Source organism: Marmota flaviventris, chromosome 1 (genome assembly GCF_047511675.1).
Source record: "Marmota flaviventris isolate mMarFla1 chromosome 1, mMarFla1.hap1, whole genome shotgun sequence".
Lineage (NCBI taxonomy): Eukaryota > Metazoa > Chordata > Mammalia > Rodentia > Sciuridae > Marmota > Marmota flaviventris.
In genome coordinates this window covers 174,290,478-174,305,042 of record NC_092498.1, presented here as the reverse complement: position 1 = coordinate 174,305,042, position 14,565 = coordinate 174,290,478, and the positions used below count along the sequence as shown (strand labels likewise).

Here is a 14,565-nt window from a genome sequence, read left to right as displayed (position 1 = left end):
TGCTGAGGCTGACTTTGAACTTGAGATCCTCCTGCCTTAGCCTCCTGGGCTGCTGGGATTACAAGCTTGTGCCATTGCACATAGTCTAAGTAGCAAATTTTGATTCTTCATTTACATTGGTTGACTTGTATTTAAAAAAAAAAAAATCAAGTATTGCATTTTAAAAATGTTTCCTTGACTTCCAGAAGGTAAGGGTCATTTTTAAATACTTACACATATCTCATTAAATCCTGTTTTTGAATATTTTTTCAGAGGACTTGCCATTCTTGCTAGTGAATGATTTTTAACACCTTTCAATAACTTTGAAATTGCTTTATTAGTTTTTACTCTGCAAAAGGGGAGCTATATAGAAATGTTTTGAGGGCTAGAAAGAAAAGAAAACACTCCAATCTCATCATGAACTAACTGTTCACCAGAGACACTTGTGAATGGGACATTTTCTAGATTGGGAAACTTGGGGGTACTTGGGAATTTTGGGGGTCTCTCTAAATTCAGTTTAATGGCTTTCTTGGTGCAGTTTGTATATCTTACAATTTCAAAATGAAAGACACATCTACGAAAGAGTGGAGTGGAGTGTTGATATGGAATTATTTTAAAAAAAATAGATCCTGCTATTCATTCGTTTGTGTGGGACTCTACAAAGATTCTGGGAGGGTTCCATCAACTTTTAACACTTTTTTGTTCTTTTACAGTTTTTTTGTGTCTGTTGTTGATTTAATTTTTTTTCCTTTTTAGTTAAAATTCTAAAAAAAATAATAAGTTGGTACCTAGTTACCCAACTTTTTTAAAATAAATACTTGCAATTCTCTAGTTTTTAAGGCCAACGGGGCTCCCATGGAGAATGTCCAGATCAAAAATGGAGCCAAGCCACCATTCCTTATGCCAGGTGGCCGCTCACGAAGACACCCATTGTGTGTTGGTGAAAAACAGAACCCCAGTTCTCATTTGGAGAAGGGTGGGCAGGAGGGGGTACTTTCAGCTTGGACATTGGGTCAATGATTATTTGATGTATGACTCACCCTGAGTTATTGTAATATCATTTTTCTCCACTAATAACTGTTAACAACATCCGTGATGCCCCAAAGATGGATGTTTCTATGAATAGTTCATTTTTTTTTTTTTTGGTCAATCCTTGAACAGTCTTCTACGATTAGTGGGGCTTGGGGTTACTGTTGGTTTGGGGGAGGTTGATTTCGTTTTTCTTTTTCTTTTCTTTTCTTTTTTTTTTTGTTCTGTTGAAGTTTTCTTGTTTGATCTTTGCTTGAACCCAAGAACGTTAGCTGCTAGGTTAGAACTCCTGTCTGCTTTCCTGAGCCTGTTGCTAGTCTTTATGTTATTCTGGTTTGTTCCTTCTTACCCTGCTAACTTCTAGCTGGACAAAAGGGTAAGTGGTCGTCTGTAGCTAGCACAGCTCAGATAATCCGACTCGATTATCTGACGCCTGCAATGTGCTTCTCCCCCTCTCCTCTCCGGTCTTCCTCATGTCTAGACCTCCTAGTCAACTTTTCATGTTATTTTCCTGACCTTAGGTTTGAAATGTAAGCTTCCATACTGAAACTCGGATGCATGTCACGTGTGCATAATTGCCTTCTCTCCTTGGCTTGCATATTGGCATCAAGTGATCCTCTGGGTAAAGCCAACCATGAGCATCTCCTAATTCTTTGTCATTCCAAGATAATTAATTGACAGCCCAATGGAACGGCACCTAAGGCCTTTGCTTCATGGAATTCCCAGCTACCTGACTGCTTTTAATGCCTGAAAACAGATCATTTGGCACTCGGAGAATGCGTTCTTGTTGTTGTTGTTCCTTGTCTAATTCCAAAGATGAGAATGGTCAGTGCACCCAGGGTGTGGTGACTATGGAAACCTTGACCATGGAAAGGTAGGGTAGGAGACCCGAAGACCTTAACGGAGCAAAACTTTTTTTTTAAATGCAAAATACAATGAACAAAGTAAACTTAAAAATGCAAAATGCAACCAGTCGAGTACATTTTTAAGATGTTCAATTTTCCAAATGCACAATGCAATTCATCAAGTCGATTTTAAATTTTAAAAATGCAAAATAGAATTCATAAAGGAAACACATCATTGGAACACAAAAGAATTCCTTCAACCTGACTAAAGGTTTGATTTTTGAAAGGAGGACTATACTAAGTGGGACGGCCACACATAAAAATAGCAAATTAAGGACTCTGTGGAGTCCAAGCACCTTAGTCACGAATGCTTTGGATTTTCAATCTCACAGTGCCAGAGAGAGTTTTTGACCTCTGGTCTCAAATGTCATCCTGCTCCTCCCCCAAGAACAATGACAACAATAACTTTTTCAAGGTCATTTGTATGTGTGTTAATATTTCTAAAACTACATTTGTAAGAGAAAAAGAAAGATACCTGAAAACTTTAGAAAAATCTTTCTCTTCACTCTTTAAAAAGAGAGCATATAATTCCTTTATACGTGTAGGAAAAAGCTACTCATCAAAAACATGTTTACTGAAGATATGATATTAGAAGGAACTAGAAAAATCGGTCAAGAGAGCAGGCAAATATGTATTTGAGTATTCTGAATGCTGATTTAGATGAAGTAGGTCATATCATTCCTCCTGACCATTCGATAATATTCCTTTGTTCTAATTCTTTGGGTTACTTTAATTTGCTTTTTCTCCCTTTTTTTTTTCTTTCTTTTTTTTTCTTTTCTTTTGCATAAATCTACCCCTGGCTAGCAGACAGAGTTTTTTCACCACGCCAAGCGGATACTTAATTTCACTTTACTTTCTTTTGAATGTCTGATGAGGCATTTTTTAAAAGCTTACCATAGAATGTGAACTTAGTGGGAATTTAGGATTTTTGCTATATTTTTTTTCGAGAATGAAAGGATGGATGAATAGATGACTGAATGAATTCTGTTTTGAGAGAATTTGCGCAATGCATTGCTATCCTCATAGATTTTCCAGTTTGCCTTCATTCCTTTCTATAATTTATCTTATGAGATTTTTTTTGTTATATCTTCTTGTATTGTCAACTTGCAGTTGCTATGTTGCAGAAAAGAAAATATCAAAGAATGAATTCAATATTAACTTAATTTGCATGGCCCAAAACCACACTGTAAATCACATTTCTTCTCAGTGTTTAAAATAAATGACGTTTTAAAAGGATAGACTCCTACAATCAGGTCCAAAATTTTTCCAACATCGGGATATGATCTAAGTAGACCATATGAAATGAAGGTTTGTTTCTTTGTTAACTACTGCAGAACCATTTAATGTGCTATCCATGAATCCGTTGAGCATTTTCATGTCATAGAGTGATTTACAGTATGATTCGTTACTAATTAGTGAAGCAAAAAAATTTACTTTCATTCATGTTGTAAACGGTCTGAACATGATGATTTGCTAATGTAAGAATTACAATCAGGGAAATTACTTGAAAAAGTTAAGAATTATGCAGGAAAAAAAAAGACAAATCTCTAATTTATTTGTTTTGAGATCACTGACAAAAATCTCTGATATGATTTTTACTCAAAGAGACTGTCTAATAATGAATTCTAAAAATGAGCACTAAAAGAAACATCACATGTTTATCCCTTTGGGTGTATTACCATGGTAGTTTTAAATCTGAGATTCCTGCAAAATGCAATACGGCCCTTGAGAGCTTCGGAAGAAGCCATCCTCTCTCAGCCATTCTGTGTTAGCTTGGTTTTGTCAGAGAGTCTGCAAAAGAATGAAGTTATTTCTCAATTAAGCGGTCCACCCCGTGTACCTCACTCGGGGCAGCGGGCTTGGAAGGGCCAGTCTTCTGCTTGCTGTGCAGAGCTCAGGCAGAGCACAACATCCCCTGATGACTTGACTCTGCCAAGGAAAACTCTTCTAGAAAAATCTGTAAACAGCCAACTGCCATCAATCATTGTCATTTCTTTATTCCATGTCTTCTGATGAAGCTGACTACTGTCATTGTTCGTTATTGTCCAAACCATACATTCACTCTTGTACTGTCAAGCGGATATGACAAGCACACATTTTCCATATAAGAAAAGAGATACAAAGTCACCTTTTAATTTGCAGTTTGGGTTCACAGATGACTTTAGAGTTACATTAGCTCTTCTCTTGCCTCTAGCATCTATCAGGAGTAGCAATAGCCCTAACCGTGCTCTAAATTGTGATGATAAAACAGCTACCTCTAGCTAACTATGGAAGGGATTCGTGAGACAACAGAGTCTCTTTCAGACAGTTTGCTAACAGTACAGTTCTAATTATTTTCAATTGTAGAATTGCTTGTTCACCAGCCCATGAAATTTTCCAAAATGTGATATTACCAAATAAAAAGGGAGACTTGACCTTTTGTTTTTAAGCTGTCAGAATAATAGAGAAGTCTCAATAAAATAAAAATCTGAAAGCTCTATTATTCCTGCAAGAAAAGTACATGCATTTGATAGGCATTATTGCAACTCTACTTAAATATATATATGTGTGTATATATATATATATATATATATATCAGAAACAAAATCACCTGTGTATACTTGCGCTTAAGAGATCATGAAAAATATTACATATTTTTCCAGTTGTGAGGGGAAAAATGAAATGAATAATGAACATGAAATGAACCCAAATATCATAATTAATTACAGAGCAACATAAATGGCAGGGTGGTCTGTTGAGGGCCATTCACTTGAATTTTCACAAAGCAGATGAAATGCGAGTTTAAACATATATAATGGTATCACCCACCTCCACTGTAGGAGCCAGTTTCCCTCCCACATTTCTTAAATATCAAACCAAAATTGTTCCCAGGAAAACTTGGGATAAAGGTTTTGATGCATTTCCATTTGAAAGTGCGCCCGCTCCCCATAAATCTGCCTGTCCATCATTCTGGTTCTGGATCCTGGATACCATTAATAGGTTTAAGGTTCTTAATGTAGTTTAGGGACCAATATTCATTTTACTTGCTTTAGTTACAAGTCAGTCTCCTAAACATGCAATTAAACCCCAGAAATGAAACCGGCAGCATTATTTGGCGAGTGTGTTGATTATACTCTGCTACAGAGCCTAGGCCACTTTTGGATCATTTGGAACCCTTGCAGACAAAGCCAGACTTGAGAACTACTTCCTAAAGCCAGGACTGGAAAAGGTAAAAGTTAAAAATTGGTTCTTAAAGTGCAGTCAATTCTTGATTTCTTTTTTTTTTTAAATCATGTTAATGAAAAAGAACATGAGTACATATCTCCCAAAGCAAGAGATAATCCAAACATCACTGGGATTTTAAACAGCAACTTTACCCTCCTGATTCTCTTTTGCTCAACCTAACGTTCAAATTCATTTTCATTCTCTTGACACATGCCAAATATTGGCAAAGGAAGTGATCCCTGTGTCCTGAATTCAGGAATTGACTCTCTCATGCTTTTGCTCTGGGCTGTTTTCTCCCCTGATAATGTCAACATTGGAGGGTTGTTTTTTTTTTTTTTCTTGAATCCACCAATTCCAATTATTTGTACAAGGAGAAATGAAGTTTCAAAGAGCATTTGCTTTTTCTTGTTCAGCGCTCTAGAAGAACAGACTGGGACAGTGCAGGAGTGACTATATGGTGTTGCTTGGGAAGCGCCCACAAGTTCTTTGAAACAGAATTTGGAACAGCTGGACCACTGCAATGTTTTATTTTAAAATAGACAACATATGTAATGCATATGGTCCTAGACATGTATGGAGACACAGGCAGACAATCTGAATGGTATCCAAAGACACCTGCACCTAGAATTCTGTTTCCTTCTATAAGATTTTTTTTTCCCCTAAGAGCACATGTTCCCACTTTTGGATTTGCAAGATACCATCTGAATCCCCATGTGTGTGGCTCCTTAATAAAGCCAATGAGAAGTTGCCTGCAACGGAGGTGTCGGAGTCAGTGAGTTAATAACCACCTCCTGAGGACTCTCTGTTCTAGAAGCTCACAGGGGAACCCCCAGGTTGGAAACTGCCCTTGAGGAATGCATTATCTACCAAGGTGTTCAACTGTGTGCCTCTGTCCTCATCACAGAGAAACTGGAACACAACCCAGCAACAACTCAGAGACAGGACATAGGAATTGGTTATACAGGGGCAGAGCGCATCCACAAAGCAGAGAGATTGGAAAGGAAATCCAGCTTCCCAGAAATGATTCAAGAAGTAAGGAAAGATGGAACATTAGCCATAAGGCAGAGTCATCTTTGGCTCATGAGCAACTTAAAACAAGTGCCTTTGCAAGCACCAAGAAGCCTGCCTGATTACACCTAACTAACATTTATTGAGCAGCTAGTATGTGCCAGGTGACTTCCAGGCACTTCTTATGAGATCCCATCAACACGCTCCATGGTAGGCTTGAACACTGTCTTCCACTCACCCATGGGGACAAGTAGAATCAGAAACATTAAGCAACTGCCTCACACCACATACCCAGTACTGGCAGATCTAGCCTTCAGCTCCAGTCTTTGTGATATTCCTAAGTTCTCCCACTTACCTCCTTGCTATCTATCTCCTAGAAAATACACTGTTCCTAACTAGTTAATGTAACAATATTCCATAAAATCATGAGATAGAAAACATTTACTGATAGGGTGAATTTGTTTATTTTGATGAAATAAATTCCCTGTTTTAACAAATATGGACCTACTAGTAATCCCAACAGTTAGGGAGACTGAGGCAGGAGAATCATAAATTCAAAGCCAGCCTCAGCAACTCAGCAAGGCACGAAGCAACTCTGTGAGACCCTGTCTCTAAATAAAATATGAAAAAGGGGCTGGGGGTGGGGCTCAGTGATTAAGCACCGCTGGGTTCAATCCCTGATACCAAAAACAAAAACAAAAGTACCTACTATGTGCCAGGTACTATGCTAGGTGCTAAGAATATAGCGGAGAACAACAACAACAACAAAATACTGAAATCCCTGCTTAACAATAACAATCGGATCCCTTTCACTTATACCTTGAAATAGCATTCCTGGTCTATTCTCCCCCCCTTTTTTTTTAGATTATAATAAACTCAGAGAAATCTTCAGGATGTCCCAGGAGCCCGTCACCCTTTTAAGTACTCTTGAGTTATTGGAACAATTAAAATAATAAGCCTAAGTCTGAGTAAATGATAATTTTGTGCAAGCAAAAATCCAGGGGCTGCTCGTTTTGCTTGCTGGAAAATCTACTGCCTTAAGCTCTCCCACATCCCCAGGTATGCAAAGGATCTTGAGGATCCTTAAACTACTGTCTGCGACAGCAGAAGGGAAACTGAAAGGTCAACTCCTCTTACACGCAAGGAAACCAAGGCTGAGAAGAGAAACAGTTCAACCAGCACCCGACAATTATTTAAAAACAGTTCGCAAGAACCCAGACCTCCTCAATTCAAGTTCATTCCCCACGTGAATCAGGAGGAAAAGGAAAGAGAGAAAGAAGGGAAAAAGGAAGATTTATTTAATATATATATTGGGGATTAAACCCAGGGGCACCGAACCACTGAGCCACATGCCCAGCCCTTCTTATCTTTGGAGGCAGGGTCTTGGTAAGTTACCGAGGGCTTTACTAAGTTGCTGAGGCTGGCTTTGAACTTGTCACCCTCCTGCCTCAGACTCCCAAGTTGCTGGGATTGTGGGCATGTGCCATCGCGCCCTGCAGGAAGTTTTATTTCAATAGAGTTATTATCTGAAAAAAAATGCTAATTTGATACGCATTTTTCTGTAAGCCTGTTTGAAACATTAGTAGAAAAGAAAATCGTGCTTAAGACTCGCTCCTAGCCAAGTATTAGCAGAGTGAAGCTGTCTTCATTGAGCCCTTGGGATGGGTAGAGGGGTGGGGAGTGGGTTTGTAGCCAGGTCTCCCTAGAAGAGCCAAATTGCCTTTTCAGATCCATTTCCTAAGTGGCCCGAAAGGCAAAATAGGTCATCAGCAAAGTTTTCAAGAGGTTTTAATACATCAACAAAGAGCAAAACACTTGAAACGTGGGCCATATTTTTTCACAGTCACAAAAGAGGCCCCTTCTCTCTGAGCTAAATGACCAGTTGTACCGTCATCATTGAAGAGCGATAAATTAGCCAAGCCAAACTGGCAAAGTGAGGCCCCGGTCGATTTTGTCAGCTTGCAGCCTCATCCGAGAAATCCGAGAGCAAGAAGCCAATGCTAGCCAAACTGCCTGATCTGCCTGTTAAAATCGGGAGGCAGGGGGTGGATGAGGCTTTTTTATGAGGACCTAGCAGGATGAGCATCCTGCACACCCCACGCTTAGTTTTTTTTTTTTTTTTTTTTTTTTTTTTTCCTGAATTAAGTTGCCCTGGGACGCACAGGGTGGAGGGCAGAGGTGGAGGGCAGAATCTGTTGGAGGAGATGGAGAAGAGCCACCTAGATAGCACCAGAGTCCTCATGTCAGGGAAGAGACCTCAAGTTGGAGCAGGTTTAAGATACTTGCACATCCAGGCACTGGAAGCATTTAGATTGCCCCCAGCCCAGCACCACCTTCCTGACTATTCCAAATCAGAAGGGAAATGTTTCAAGACCAAGCAACAAACAAAACAGAAGTGATCTTCCCAGGCGAAGCACCCAACCTCAGCTGGAAAGCACTTTCCTGAGATCGAATCTAAGGCAGTTAACACAGCAAAGACGATTCTCGCAGATTCTCTAATAGAATTCCTGCCCATGCGATAGCTCTTCCAAAAGCTTGTGTTTTATCATTTTAATGGAGCGATTTGGCTGTTAAAATACACATTCTTGAACTTGCCTTCTGGAAATCGAGGCTTTTTTGTGTGTCTTGGGCATAAACAACACATCTCGTTCAAACACTGACCACTGCTGCTTCTCAGAAATATGACAGAAGATTTTAAAAATCCAACATAAGAGGGTGTAAATCTCCCACGCCATGCATTTAGGTTTGAACAATACCCCAAATCAATAAGTGGAGAAATCATCGCATTAGAGTCACGCTGTCACCGTAACCCAGCTTACAGCCAAACCCCAAGCATGGGAAACAGATAGGGGGAAAAAAAACTGCCTGAAGCAGAGACCACACATGAAAATATTATTCAAACACCCTTCCAAGTCAGAAATTGATTTTCCCCTTGCCCCGATAGGATTGCTGGTTCCTGGCAGGTCCCCGTACTCGAGTAAAATGTTGCATTCGAGGAGATGAATAAAATCTTGCTCCGTTTGATATGAGATTATTTTTCTTCGTAGTCTGCATATCAGGAGACCGAGTGCAGATGAGGTGGAATGAGCCGATTTCCTTTAACGGAAAAGACCTTCTTCATTCTACCTCCTTACGATTTGCTTGGTGGCACTCCAGTTGAATCCTCCGAGTTACATTGCCAGTGGAGGGTAGTATATGTTAGTTCCACGTGTTGGGATTAATTAGTTAGCCCTTAGGAGGTTTTGCCTACAGCCCTGTGAGGAAAAGTGTGAATACATTGAGACAATTAATTCACAATAAATGGCAGATCATAGCCCTCGCTGAGTAAATTTCTGTTTGTCTCTTTCATAAGCTTTGCTCACAGACGAAGCACACTATAAAGCAATGCCCTTGGCTGTCACAAACTAAATTCCCATTTAGCTTAACCCTCCAGATTTCAATGATAAAAAAATCTTTTTCTTTTTCTTTTTTCTTTTCCTTTCCATTCTTTTAGTTTTTAATTTTGGAGGGTGGGGACTCAAACCTTTTAATGCTACACCAAATTGGCCATGGGGATTTGGAAGGGGAGGACCCAAATCTCGTCACTTTGCTGAAAATCAGCAGAAACCCTTTTTGTCCAGAGAATCCCAATAATTGTAGAGAAATTGCTCTAGACATAACCGCTGGAATGGCAGAATCTATTCAAAACCTATGCAGCTAAATAGGCAGTTTTAGCAAAGATCCGATCTGCTTTCAGTGTTTTGGTGGAATGCAGGCAAAGTTCCAATCTCGTGTTTAGTTTTTAAAGAACATGAGTGCACTGGCATTGTGATCATTTGATAAACATGTTGATGCCAATATATTTTTTGCCTACATGCAGTAAACTTAACCAGTTAAGTGATGCAAGTTGACAATGGGAGGTAAATAGATATATATATATATCTTGGGATGTTGGTGGGAGGTACCGGGGAAGCAGCTAATGTTTGTAATGCCTAGTGAATTCCTGTGTATTTGAAATGTCAAAGAAAATGTGATGTGTTTCTCTAAATTGTGTCTCTCTCTACATGTATAAATGAACAGATGCAGATAGAGCCCAAAAGCATGGCATGGATGAATTTATCTCTTCCAACCCCTGTAACTTTGACCACGCTTCCCTCTTTGAGATGGTACAGCGCCTTACTTTGGATCACAGACTTAATGATTCCTATTCTTGCCTGGCAAGTATCTTCTTTGGTCTTACAGCACTTTAAACATAGCTTTTTTTTTTTTTAATGAAATTTTTCTCTACCTTTATGTCAGAAGCTCTTTTCTCCATGATGGAATGGCTTTAACAATTGCAAATGTGTTCTCCATTTCCCGGGGTTGAGATAGTTTAACTTACCAAGAAACAAGACTGAGCGGCAGGAAGTTCTCAGAAGAGACACGTCCAAGTCCCCAGCTTCCCCTTCATAGCTTCCCCACTTTTCAGCTGCTACATGAGAAATATTCCGGAGGGGGGTAATCGAGTTTGGCACCTGCTACTGGAGAACTTGCAAAAATTGCCTCCTTATCTTAGAGTTTAAGATGTCCCTCGCTTCCTAGCCCAGACCTGGTGCTCCTATCTCAAAAAGAAATAGACTCTTTACTGTGTCTCTTTTAAAGATTGAAACGATTCAACAAATAAATTCCACTCTCCATAAGCCTTTATTGACGGGGGTTTGTTTGTTTGGGTGTCTTTCCTTTTTTCTTCATAATATTCAGAGTCTTTTTTTCCCCTACCCTTTGAGGGAATTTTTTATGGTGCATTAGAAATTTGGAAATCCAGCTAACCAGCAGGAGTCTCAACATTTTCTAAAATCCTATTTTAAACCTAGGTTTAAATTAGTTAAATTCAAGGGAATGCTATTATGTCTCTTTTGGATTTCTGAAGATACATTTTTGGCTTTAAACTATCAAATTCAAAAGCCTAAAAAAGACTCGGGTTTACTTCCTTCTGCAAACCCTCAATTATTACTTCATTTCTTAAAGGTAAAGGCTAGGAATCCCACTTTATAGATGGGAAAGATGAGGGGGAAACGATGAGAACGACTTCATACACAAGAAAACTCTCATCCCTAAATCCAAACACTGAAGTCAACGTGTCTTCATAGTATTAATATGGTATAATTAATCAAGCAAGCTAACACACTATTGATTTCAAATTTCTAATGCACCATAAAAAAAAATCCCTCAAAGGGTGGGGGAAAAAATCTAAGTTATATCTTCACTGTATGCTGAATAATTTATATTTCAAATTCCTTTTTTTTTGTTGTTGTTGTTTCTTTGGGTTTTGGTTTTTTTGGGTTTTTTTGGTTCCAGAAGCCAATATATAATATATAAAGGGTAAAAATCATCTTAAAAATAGAAATGGGATTCTGTGGAATAATTTATTAATCCATGTCTCATAAATGAAATGTTGATTATCTCAGGTTTAGAATCCCTTTATCAGAAGGCTCTGAACTTTGCCAATTTGGAAAAGAACATATTACTTTGACTTCAAGGGGGAAAAAACGTTTACCTAGCATTGCAAGGCAATTTTTCTCAAATGCGTTTCCTACTGTTATGTAGCTTACAAATTATAAATTGCAATTATGTAATTATAAATTGCACTTATGAAACTTGTAAGAATGTGCCTCTGCACTTAAATTATTGCCTGTTATGTATAATTCTCTTTCTCTTGAGGGACTTTTTTTAAGTATATAATTTTCAAGATTTTTTTTTCTCCACATTGCCGTTATTTAAAACAATTTTCTTTTGTTTTGAAATTTACTACAAAGGAAAATTAGCAATGCCCTCTTTAAAAAAAATTAAACCAAAAAGAAACATGAAATATTGAAGCTTGTTTCCATTAGTCATTATCGGCTTAAAAATAGGGTCCAAAATCCAAAATCATTTATGAATAGAGTAAAATAGCCTTCTCCCCCCATTTATATACCTATATCCATTAATCATCGTTCCAGAGTTTCAGAAAATAACAGAAATTAAAAGAACTTTATCTCCCACTTCTATATATTCCATTTTCTCATTATTACAGTCTTTTTTTTTTTTTTTCAGTTGGTTTTGGAGACCGACCAGCAGGGATACATAAATTTTTCTGTGTCTTCGACTCAGTTCCTAATTGATATTTCTTCAACTCTTTTCAAAGCAGCTATTTTGGCATCTACAAAAGACTTGGTGTCATCTGAGTCGTAGAAAATATATTTTAATCTTTCACAGCAGTGTTGTTTCTAAGATTTAGCATTTGGGGTAGCAGATGGAGTGGCAAAGAAGTTGCCTATAGGGGCAGCCCATTGCCTCGACTACTCTCCCGCCCTCTGCAGTAACTTATAATTTGAAGTAGGAAAGATGCCGTCTTTCGTTGGATGCATCTCTCTAAGCTGCATGTTGTCAATCGAAGATTCCCCCAGATCCCTAATGCAAGACTGGAGGGTCGCAAAGGCCCCCTTCGCCGCACTTCTCTGTCCTCTCCTCTCTCCTAGTCTCTTTCTCCTCTTGCCCTTTCTCTCCCAAGATGGAGCAACACTCAAAATACAACTCAGAGAAGACCCTCAAAGTAAAAAGGAAGTTCAGATTTAAAACAGTCCTAAATTCCCAATTTACCAAGCACTTCCTGAATCGGTTTATTTCTTGCTCAGCCAGCACTGAAACCAGAAATGGTGATTTCATTCAGGCTCAGCCCAAGGATGACCTTGAGCTGCACACATTTGTCCTTTCCGAGTACCTGTTCTCTTAAGCCCATGACAGAGGTAGTAACTTCTACCCCATCATGCCACCCCATCTAAGTCAGAGACCACATCTGCATTTTCTTTGATAGCAGAGTCTCAGCTGGTCTTAGAGCAAATGCATTATAAGAAGACAATTACGGTGGGGGCAGGGGGCGGGGGACTGGAAACCAGGACACAAGAAGTTCCTCTCAGTTTAACTGAATCATTTCTGATTTACAACTGCAAAAAAAAAAAAAAAAAAAAAAAAAAAAAAAAAAACATAGTCATGCTATCTCTTTGGAGAATTCGGTTATTAACTTCATTTTAAGATTTTAAGAATATTCTTCTAAAATGCAAGGATTAATGAGGCCCCCATATATATATAAGGGCAACTCTAATATTTCTTCACGTTCTGGATTAAGGAAGTAGAAGACTTGGAATAAGATAGAACTGAATTTGAGTCCTGTTTCTGTTTTGTAATATCTATGTGAGTTACTTAACCCGGATTTCCATTATGTTACCTATAAAACGAAGATCAGCATGCTGTGTCTACTTCACCAGGTTGCTAGAGAGCTCAATGGAAAGTTCTTTGTCTAGCATAAAGCACTAACTAATTTAAGGCATTCATGTTATGATTTTCTCTTACCAGCAATCAAGATTTTGCTCAGCCCATGGTCTAGTGGTAGAGCCCTGGGTTTCAATCATACTATCTGCTAATACAGCTCACCCACTTATCAGGAAATCCCATGTCCTCTCTGCTCTGTTTTCCTGTCCGTATAAGAGGGATAACAGAGTCTACCTTATAGGTTTGGGGGGAGAATTAAAACACGTAGTACACACAATGTGTTGAGCACAGCAGCTGACGCTCAGTAAGCAATCAGGGAGCTGGTTTTTAGACTCCTTCCCCAGCCACTCTCAACTCTATCAGTTCTCCGGGAAACAACCTGTATTTAAAAGAAAGTCTTTCCTTCATTCCCCCCACAGGGCTGGTTCAGTCCTGGCCAGGTGTTTGTATTAGACGAATACTGCGCCCGAAATGGAGTGCGAGGGTGTCACCGACATCTCTGCTACCTCAGAGACTTGCTTGAACGGGCAGAAAATGGCGCCATGATCGACCCCACCCTTCTTCACTACAGCTTTGCCTTCTGTGCATCGCATGTCCACGGGAACAGGTAAGCACGATTCTGGTGATGCTGATCAAAAAGCGGAAGGAAAGTGGAACCGGCAGTGATTGGTCACTGGCCTTGCTTTGACAACCATCCCTAACTGTCTGTCCATCCCCAATCCCTCAGTAGCAAGGGGAGCACACACATGCACACACGACACCTACAACACACAGAACATAAAGGTCTAATTTAGTTTCTTCTCCTTTGGAAAGACTATAAGACTATTTTTTAAAAAATGGCAAACAGGTCTTCATTTTTTGCGGGGGGGGGGGGGGGGGGCGGGGTACTGGGGATTGAACTCAGGGGCACTCAACCACTGAGCCATATCCCCAGCCCTATTTTGTATTTTATTTAGAGACAGGGTCTCACTCAGTTGCTTAGCACCTCACTTTTGCTGAGGCTAGCTTTGAACTCATGATCCTCCTGCCTCAGCCTCCTGAGCCGCTGGGATTATAGGTGTGCACCACTGCACCCAGCCAAACAGGTCTTCTTGGGTGACCTCTGAAGTAAGACCATTCTGAGTTCAGATCATGGCTCCTCTTTTCACTAGCAATGAGTCCCCTTGGTAATAAC

The 14,565-nt window shown here is 39.3% G+C and overlaps 1 protein-coding gene across 3 annotated transcripts in view; it reads left to right on the top strand.

The window, feature by feature from the left end:
* LOC114105005 (calcium-dependent secretion activator 1) overlaps positions 1-14,565 on the top strand; it is a 471,729-nt gene that overhangs the window by 317,470 nt on the left and 139,694 nt on the right. For 2 of the 3 annotated variants that reach the window (XM_034637078.2, XM_034637084.2), the window contains exons 12-13: positions 10,185-10,321; positions 13,811-13,998. In XM_034637078.2, the coding sequence (XP_034492969.1) occupies positions 10,185-10,321; positions 13,811-13,998 (325 nt within the window). The remainder of the gene's footprint in view (positions 1-10,184; positions 10,322-13,810; positions 13,999-14,565) is intronic. The other variant, XM_034637086.2, reaches the window with a different exon arrangement.